General features: G+C 39.8%; 1 protein-coding gene across 3 annotated transcripts in view; it reads left to right on the top strand.

Annotated features, from left to right (window-relative positions):
* The first annotated feature begins 565 nt into the window (after nucleotides 1-565).
* The window catches only part of LOC117397300 (major histocompatibility complex class I-related gene protein-like), a 74,302-nt gene continuing 65,214 nt past the window's right edge, over nucleotides 566-9,653 (top strand). For all 3 annotated transcript variants that reach the window (XM_059007574.1, XM_059007572.1, XM_059007573.1), the window contains exon 1: nucleotides 566-700. In XM_059007574.1, the coding sequence (XP_058863557.1) occupies nucleotides 646-700 (55 nt within the window). In that variant the 5' untranslated portion in view covers nucleotides 566-645. The remainder of the gene's footprint in view (nucleotides 701-9,653) is intronic.

Genomic DNA, 9,653 nt, shown 5'->3' with positions numbered 1-9,653 from the left:
ATATTAGTAATTAGTTTAGGAATTCTAATTGGGATAATAATAATAATAATAATAATAATAATAATAATAATAATAATAATAATAATAATAATAATAATAATTATTATTATTATTATTATTATTATTATTATTATTATTATTATTATTATTATATTGCTGGTTAGTTAGAATGAAACGGATGTTAATATTTCATTTGTAAGTTGGTTGTATGTTTATGCCGTTTAATATCACAGTAATGTAAGTAAGCACATTACTATTTTTATTTATTGTAATGAACAATTCGTATAGTATGGAAGCCCATTCCTGTAACAAAAAAAAAAAAAAAAAATCTCAGAATTCTGACTTTGACTTAGTAAATTGGAGTTCTGAGATAGCTTCTTTTTATTTTATTATTTATTTATTTATTTTATGGCGGAAATGGGCTTCCATAGCCATACATACTAGTAAAGTCATACAAAAATGAATTTTTACCTAGATCCTCATGACACTCGCTTTGTATTGGCTGAACCAGGTTTGTGTAGCCAATCACAAAATTGTAGACTGAGAGAGCTTCTGGCTAGTTTTTCAGTTCCTTGTTGGTGACTAAAAAGTGGCATTGTTCATAATCGGCATTTAAATATATTTCTTTCTGAAGACTTACTGGAGATGATCCGAATGAGTGTACTCGGGGTTCTCTGCTGGGTTCATGCAGCTGCTGCAGGTGAGTTTTTACACTAGAAACATTTAGTTTCTTCAAATAAATATAAATACTGGGACTTCCGCACAGGACTTGCTGCTTTATGAAAAACAGAGTCTGAGAGTGGCAGTCACTCTGAAACTAAAACTACTTTGGGGGGAACGTTAACAAGGCAATGCTTCTGACGAGTCTGTTGCGCCTGTTACTATTGTTACCTAATATAATAATAATAATAATAATAATAATAATAATAATAATAATAATAATAATAATCATAAAAAAATGACGCTAAACTAAATAAAGCTGCCAATGCAAAAGTATTGAAAGAAAATAAAATGTTATTTGGTCCTGAACAAGAGTGAAATTGGAATAAGCAGTGAACTGGCGAAGATTGCAGACGAAGCGAAAGGGAAGGTGCGGGCATGGAGCAACTTCATTGTAATTTGAGGAAAACCGTGTTATACCCGGGTCCATAATTAGAAAAAAAATAAGCACATGGATTCAAAGGGACGTGTAGCTTAGTGCAAATATCTGGAATCAGTAATCGGAATTTTGAAGCGGGGATCGAAGATTTTTAGAAAACAGATCAAATAGATTAGGTATCAGCGAATGATCATTTTACTGTATATGTCGCGGGCGTATAAACTTACATGAAATAAGAGTTATTTAACAATTTCTATTGTGCTTTTTGTTTTCCCACCTTGATGAGCTGACTGTGGAGTGCGTTCCATTGTACCTTGATGATTGTAATAGCAGCGCATTTCAAAATGTTATTGTTAAAATGTGTTAGTTGTGACACGGCCTTTGTAGTTGTTGACACCATAGAAACACCTGTATGTATTGGCAGATGCACATAGCCTCTTAACCATGATGCTACCATGCATACTCGCGTAAAAGTGTTATCAATAAAACAATAGGATACAGAACATTTGCATTCAGGATACAGTGCCTTTTTCACCGTATCGCTTCAGTATCACTAAACTAGTGTTTTTTAATTATTATTTCTTTGGTCTCCTCTCTATCTGTCTTATCTAGGCAGCCTTGCCCTCCAGCTGAAAGACGTTTTTTTCTGCATTATTATTATTATTATTATTATTATTATTATTATTATTATTATTATTATTATTAATATATATATATCGATATCTGTGTCTCAGTAGTCCTCTGGGTGAGTTAAAATCCTCCCTGCGTAAAACATTGTTGTTAGTAGTTTATTGATTTGCTTTATTGTTTAATTAGTTTTGTTAATTGTTTTATTATTAATTATCACCTGCACCTGGTACTTATTGTTAAATTAGAACCAGGTGCAGGGTATTTAAGGAGTGCAGTCAGTTGGCTCAAGGCTGTTGTGTGAAGAGCCCGCGCATGTGTGTGCGTGTGCGTGTGCGCGTGCGCGTGCACGTGCAGGCGTACAAAGGAAGGTATAGTGAAACCTGTGAGTTGTGTGAAAACCGTGTTTATTTGTTTTGGGTTTTGTGACAGGGAAACAGCTTAGCTGTCCTGTTTTAGTTAGCCTAGGTTCCCGTCGGATGTGCTTGAGCTAGGTGTTTATTTTGTGTTTTGTTTGGTTTTTGTTTACTAAAAAAATAGTGCAAAGCTTTGAAAATCCATTCCTGTGTCCTGGGTCGGAGTTTTTAAAGGGCCAACGAACCTAGAGTAGTAGCAGTTTTGTTACTATATATATATATATATATATATATATATATATATATATATATATATATATATATATATAATACAGAACTGTGCAAAAGTTTTAGGCAGGTGTGAAAAAATGCTGTAAAGTAAGAATGCTTTCAAAAATAGACATGTTAATAGTTTATATTTATCAATTAAAAAAATGCAAAGTGGGTGAACAGAAGAAAAATCTAAATCAAATCAATATTTGGTGTGACCACCCTTTGCCTTCAAAACAGGGCAGTAGCAAATAAAAGGGGGGACAAAGGCCACCCCTGTCTCGCTCCACTGTATAAGAACAAACAAAGTAATTGTTCGGTTCCGGTAACAGTATTGAAAGAATAGGGTAGGTAGGTAGGGCCAAAACCTGTTTTTATTGTTTCTTTAAGGACACTGATTTAAAACAGCAACATACAAGTAACAGAAATCTGTCCTGTTCTGTTATACAGCGAGGCTTTAAGTAGTAGCAGCTTCATAATAAAAACAATTGAGTTTTTCTTCTAAAATGCTTTTATTGATAAAGAAAGATTAAGTCCTGAATAAGTCAGCGATGTTCTGTAAATGTGTATTTCACATATTGAAATGGTTTTATGATGTTCCCACTAGAAATGTCAAGTATTTTAATACTGTGCTGTTATTGCAGATATCTAATGGATAACCCTGTTTAGCAGAAGTTCCTTTATGTAAAAGATTTTAAGAGGAGGAAAAAAAAAAACACTTGTTTGCTTTGATCATGAGGGAGACTTGTGTTATAACTTTTATGCCTTAATATCGTAGCAAAATGAAATGTGAAGGTAAAATTAATTGTTATATGTATTATTTGTATTTCTACATTCATATCTGTGGAAGGGTGGGGGTATTCACTGACACGGGAGACAGAAGATTTTAATTGCAAACACCGCACAGGTGCCCGAGGGCGCTGTTGTCCGTGACCTGAATACTGATGACAGTAAAACAAGACCACGGGGTTACCAATACAAGTATACTGTTCGGTGCACATACAAGTGCTAGAAAATAATAATGAAAACAGAAGGCGAAAGAAAAAGGGAAAATAAAACACAGTAATAAAACTACAAACAAAAGTGCTGCTTATGCAGTGTCCCCACTGCCGCTAAGCCGGTCAGCACGGGTCTCCGTCCTACGCTTCGCTGTGCTTATACACTAGGGGTGGCCAGGGTTCCCCGTATACCTACACACATCCCCTCGGGTACGTAATGATTTATTTTACTTTTGTAAATTAGTTTTTAAGGAAGGCTGTCTCCCTCAGCTGGGCTCATCTGATCATTGTTTCACTCTGGCCTCTTCTGTCAGCGTCACAGTAAATCCCCAAACACGGCCACCCGAGTGCACAGCAAAGCGCAGTTCTTATGGGACAAGCAATCTCCCAAGGCCCGCCTCTCAGATTTGACTGCAAGGCAGCTGGTACTCGCTGGGGATTCCAAAAGGGGCACAGCATTTTAAAGCAATTGGCGATTCTAAATTTTTTAAAATTAAATAAATAAAAAATAGTTAAACGATTTAATGTTTCCAGTGTAGGTTATAAATAACATGTAGTAGACGATGGGATGATGATGAAGATGATCTTAAACTAATGTACTGTCAGTCTGATGGTGTCATTTAAAATGAGATTTGTTGTATTCCCTGAGTACCGGTACTAGAACACAAGGTACGTCCTTGATGGGGAAAAAAAATCCATTGGCCACACTGCTGACACAAAGGTCAAATTTCACTGTGAGGCGTGTGAGTAATAATGGAATTTCCAGACAGTAATTTACGTGTAAAATAAAAATGTTACTTTATTAATATTTACACGCAATAACAAGTAAACAAAAGAAGGATGTGAGGAAGGGAGTGCTGGAAAAACAAAACGAAAGGAACGGAAGCTTCTCAGTCCTCTTCTTGTTATGCTGAACAAAAACAAAAGATCAGAACAAAAAGAACGTTAGTAAAGCTTCCGTCCGTGATAATAAAAACAAAGAGAACCCGGCACTGCTTCTCTCCCTCCAGCCTTTCCTCCGCCTTTACTTTGTTGGACCAACCCCGGACACAGTAGCACGTTCCCTTTAGTATGCAAAGCCCCGCCCCGGTAGTCAGTGGAACACCAATTCCAAACTAACAAGTGTCCTTGAACCTCACTTGACTCCAGTGGCTGGAATTTACATACTCGTACTTCCGCCCCTCACCAAGGTGCCGCCCCTCATAAAGATGACTTTCGTCATGATCACGAGATCTTGTTAAGGGAAGTCCCGAGTTGGTTTGATGCCTTCTACTGTCGGGAGGCTGAATTACAGACCGAAACCCCTTTGACTCCTCACATTCACCTTGGTACCTTCCATCATTAAATTAGCTGCGCTGATCAACAGTAACCCGCCTCCACCTCGCGCTCCGGTCCAAAAACATCCTTTACACACAGGGGTTGAAAAGTTGGGGAGAGGCTGCTAGAGTACTTACTAATACATTATTATAACAGCAAGAGAACATTCAAAGAGGAGGTTAAATGTCTAAGAGACACAAATGACAAAATCATAGATGAAGAAAAAAAATAGCAAATATATTAAATGATTACTTTTCACAGGTTTTTACAAAGGAGGACACGGAGAACATGCCCCACATGTCAACCTGTTCCTATCCAGTTTTAAATAACTTTAGCATAACAGAGGCAGAAGTGTTAAAGGGACTAGGAGCTCTTAAAATAAACAAATCCCCTGGGCCGAATGAGATCCTCCCAATAGTACTCAAAGAAATGAAAGAAGTTATTTCCAAACCGCTAACCAAGATCATGCAACAGTCTCTTGACACAGGGGTTGTACCGACAGACTGGAGAATTGCAAACGTAATACTGATCCACAAAAAGGGAGACAAAACCGAACCAGGTAACTACAGACCAATACGCCTGACTTCTATTATATGTAAACTTATGGAAACTATAATAAGATCTAAAATGGAAAATTACCTATATGGTAACAATATCCTGGGAGACAGTCAACATGGTTTTAGGAAAGGGAGATCGTGTCTAACTAACCTGCTTGACTTTTTTGAGGATGCAACATTGACAATGGATAATTGCAAAGCATACAACATGGTTTATTTAGATTTCCAGAAAGCATTTGACAAAGTCCCGCATAAAAGATTAATTCTCAAACTGAACGCAGTAGGGATTCAAGGAAATGCATGCACATGGATTAAGGAGTGGTTAACATGTAGAAAACAGAAAGTACTGATTAGAGGAGAAACCTCAAAATGGGTCGAGGTAACCAGTGGTGTACCACAGGGATCAGTATTAGGTCCTCTGCTATTCCTAATCTACATTAATGATTTAGATTCTAGTATAGTAAGCAAACTTGTTAAATTTGCAGACGACACAAAAATAGGAGGAGTGGCAAACACTGTTGCAGCAGCAAAGGTCATTCAAAATGATCTAGACAACATTCAGACCTGGGCAGACACATGGCAAATGAAATTTAATAGAGAAAAGTGTAAAGTATTGCATACAGGCAAAACAAATGTGCATTATAAATATCATATGGGACATACTGAAATTGAAGAAGGGAACTATGAAAAATACCTAGGAGTTTATGTTGACTCAGAAATGTCTTCATCTAGACAATGTGGGGAAGCTATATAAAAGGCCAACAAAATGCTCGGATATATTGTGAGAAGTGTTGAATTTAAATCTAGGGAAGTAATGTTAAAACTTTACAATGCATTAGTAAGACCTCACCTAGAATATTGTGTTAAGTTCTGGTCACCTTGTTACAAAAAGGATATTGCTGCTCTAGAAAGAGTGCAAAGAAGAGCAACTAGAATTATCCCGGGTTTAAAAGGCATGTCGTATGCAGACAGGCTAAAAGAACTGAATCTATTCAGTCTTGAACAAAGAAGACTACGCGGTGATCTGATTCAAACATTCAAAATCCTAAAAGGTGTAGACAATGTCGACCCAGGGGACTTTTATGACCTGAAAAAAGAAACAAGGACCAGGGGTCACAAATGGAGATTAGATAAAGGGGCATTTAGAACAGAAAATAGGAGGCACTTTTTTACACAGAGAATTGTGAGGGTCTGGAACCAACTCCCCAGTAATGTTGTTGAAGCTGACACCCTGGGATCCTTCAAGAAGCTGCTTGATGAGATTCTGGGATCAATAAGCTACTAACAACCAAACGAGCAAGATGGGCTGAATGGCCTCCTCTCGTTTATAAACTTTCTTATGTTCTTATGTTCTTATTTTAGTCTTGGATTTTCAATACAGACACTATAACTAAATATATGCATAAACATCACTGTTTGTAGACTGTGTTTTTTGCATGCAGTCTCACATTTACCTTAATAAAAGGTATCAGTGTACTGATACAGGGGTCACTGTCGCTAATCGTATCATCAAGAAAAATATCCCAGTTCAGCATGCGAATCGATGAATTGAAACTACACTCTAATTTTATGCATTGGTTCACCAATATGTAATCAAACCTCATGAAATGTAAGGATGGATGAATAATAATCGGCACATCGATTAATTGTGTTTCCCTACATCCAGGTTTGGGAACATAGCACCCAACTGCTGCTTTAGATGCTCGAGTTTCTCATCTGTGATTTGGTCCATTGCCTACACATAGCAAGAAATGTAATAATTCCAGTGCAAAGCTGTTAAACACAATTGAATGCACAGTTCATGCCAATGGTGCCAGAACGACTTCAAAACGTACATTAAAAAAAAAAAAAAAATCTGTGTGAGCCTAATAAGTTAACAATGTAACTAATTCTCATATACCGTGTAATTCACAAGAATACGACTCTCGAAACTATGATTACAAGTCCTAAGATATAATAAGCAACAGCGAAACTTGCAACATTTATATTGTTATATATTTAAAAAATAATTACCTAGGCAAGGAATCACGATTTTAAAAAATAGAGATAGAGTAGAGGGGCACCTCCCAAGTTCGATAACACTCTCTAGATAAGGGCGTCTGCTAAGTATATTAAATTATTATAATAATAGTCTCTAACTGGTCTATCTGCTTTGTAAGTATAACAGCGTATCTTAAAACACTTTTTAACATTCAAATAACACTTAAATGGAAATGCAAGAAAACCTGAACTATTTGCTGCCAAAGAAAATATCACTGATCACTCAATACACAAAATGACAGTATTAAGTATAGCTACAATATCAAATAACTTCATATTTGTTTTATATAGACTATATTACCAATGCAGGTATAAATAATAAAACGAATAATAAAACGATTTTGAAAAAAAAAATATATATATATAGATTTACAGTATACTTTAATTCATTCTTTTGCATTCTTATTTTGTTACTATGCATTATTACAGTGGGCATGTTATGTAACCAGTGCAGTAAACCAAAAACATTAAAATCTGTTTTAGTTATTCTATTTTAAAGGCAACTTACGGTAACGTCTGGGTCGCTTTTGTTAAGTTGTTTCATCAGTTTAGTCTTCGGTCTTGTCGGTAGGTGGGGTAATTTTCAGTAACTTAGAACACTCAAGAAGATGAAGTTGTAGAACTAGTGGGAACTATATACAAGCAACAAATGTTCAAGAAACAGTCCAATTCAATTAATCCCTGTGGCAGAGCAGGGCTCTGCCCTTAGAAATACTGGCAGGGATGGAGTTAAATTCTCCTCCCTGCCCAGGTTGATTGTGTCAGGTGGGAGCAATCAATTAATTAATTATTCAATGATCACCCAGCCACCTGGCATAAAAGGAGGCCTCAGCCTCCCAGTAGAGAGGGAGTTCTAGAAGGAGAGGAAGCAAGTGTGTTTTTCTGTGTGTGCTGTTTTTGTTCATTTTTGTAGTCCAGTGAAGGTAATGCCCAGCCTGGAAACCTTATTTTTGTAAGTTTCGTTTTGTGCTTATTGTTTGTGTTTTAGAAACCTTTTGTTTGGCCCTTGTGCCTGTTTATTTTGTGTTTTTTATGTGTTAAAAGCTTTATTTTTGAACTTTTCACAGTCTCTGAGTCTCAACCTCTGTCATCCTGTCACATTTGAGGTCAGAAACGGGAAAATGCCACCTGGTGGGTCAGGGCAGTATTTTTTTTTGTTTATTTTTTTTGAGTTTTGTGAGAAAAAAAAATGGGCAGAAGAAGCAGACAGCGGCAGCAGCAACAGCAGCATCAAAAGCTGCTGCCACCCCAGGTGGAGGACCCAGCCAGCCTTTTTGCCTGGTGCTCCTGGTGTGGGAATGAGGACCACCGCTAGAGATCCTGCCCAGAGGTGCCACCAGCAGACTGGTGTGGGCGCTGCGAGGTCTACGGCCACAACTGGACAGGATGCTCCTACGCCCTGGCCCAGGAGGAGGCAGTTGACGTCTGGGAGTTGTTTTTAAAAAGGCTCGCGGCAGAGTTGTGCCCCGGCTGTGAGGCATATGGGCACACAGTGGCCATCTGCCCAACGCAAACAAAGGGGAGGAGAAGGAGGCAGAGAGGAAGGAAGACATGGGAGGAAGAGGAGTGGTGCACCCAATGCATGCAGTACGGGCACGAGGAGCTCTACTGCCCGGAGGTGTTACAGGACACAGACCTGGAGTGGGAGGAGCCCGAACGTCCTCTGTCTGAGTGGGAGGAGCCCGAATGTCCAGAGCCCAAGAGGGGGGAGTCAGTGCATCCAGAGCCCAGGAGAGGGGAGTCGGGCGTCCAGAGCCCAAGAGGGGGAAGGCCGAACGTCCACAGTCCAGGTATCTGCCAGCAGAGGGAGAGTTCCTGCTGGTTCCACCTCCACCGCCGTGGGAGGACTGTGTGTCGCTCCCACCTCCACCAGCAGAGGAAGAGTACCTGCAAGTTTCGCCTCCATCGCCGCCACCAGCAGAGGGAGCATGCCTGCTGGTTCCCCTGCTTCTGCCGTCCCGAGAGCCAGAGAGGGTGGAGCTGCCGTCCCGAGAGCCAGAGGGGGTGGAGCTGCCGTCCCAAGAGCCAGAGGGGGTGGAGCCACGGACCCGAGAGTCAGAAGGGGAGAAGGCTGAAGCCCCTCAGTAGCCCTTGCACATGCTGCTGAGAGGAGCTCAGGGGAGATGCACCCAACTGCGACGGCAGGAGGTGCCAGCCCGACTTCAGAGGCCACTAGAATGGCCCCAGCCACCATCGCCAATGCCTGTGTCTGGAACCGTTGCCATTGGAGGAGCTGGAACTGCCGTTGCTGGAGTGGCCGCCGTCTCCGCCCGCTGTTCCTGAGGGGCCGTCGTTCCCGCCTCCGCCTCCAGAGGGGGACGGGCCGCCGTTCCTGCCTCCGCCTCCGGAGGGGGACGGGCCACCGTTCCTGCCTCCGCCTCCAGAGGGG

The sequence above is a fragment of the Acipenser ruthenus genome, chromosome 35 (genome assembly GCF_902713425.1).
Source record: "Acipenser ruthenus chromosome 35, fAciRut3.2 maternal haplotype, whole genome shotgun sequence".
In the NCBI taxonomy this organism is placed as follows: Eukaryota; Metazoa; Chordata; class Actinopteri; order Acipenseriformes; family Acipenseridae; genus Acipenser; species Acipenser ruthenus.
Note: the sequence above shows the minus strand (reverse complement) of the source record. Positions and strands in the feature narration are given on the sequence as shown.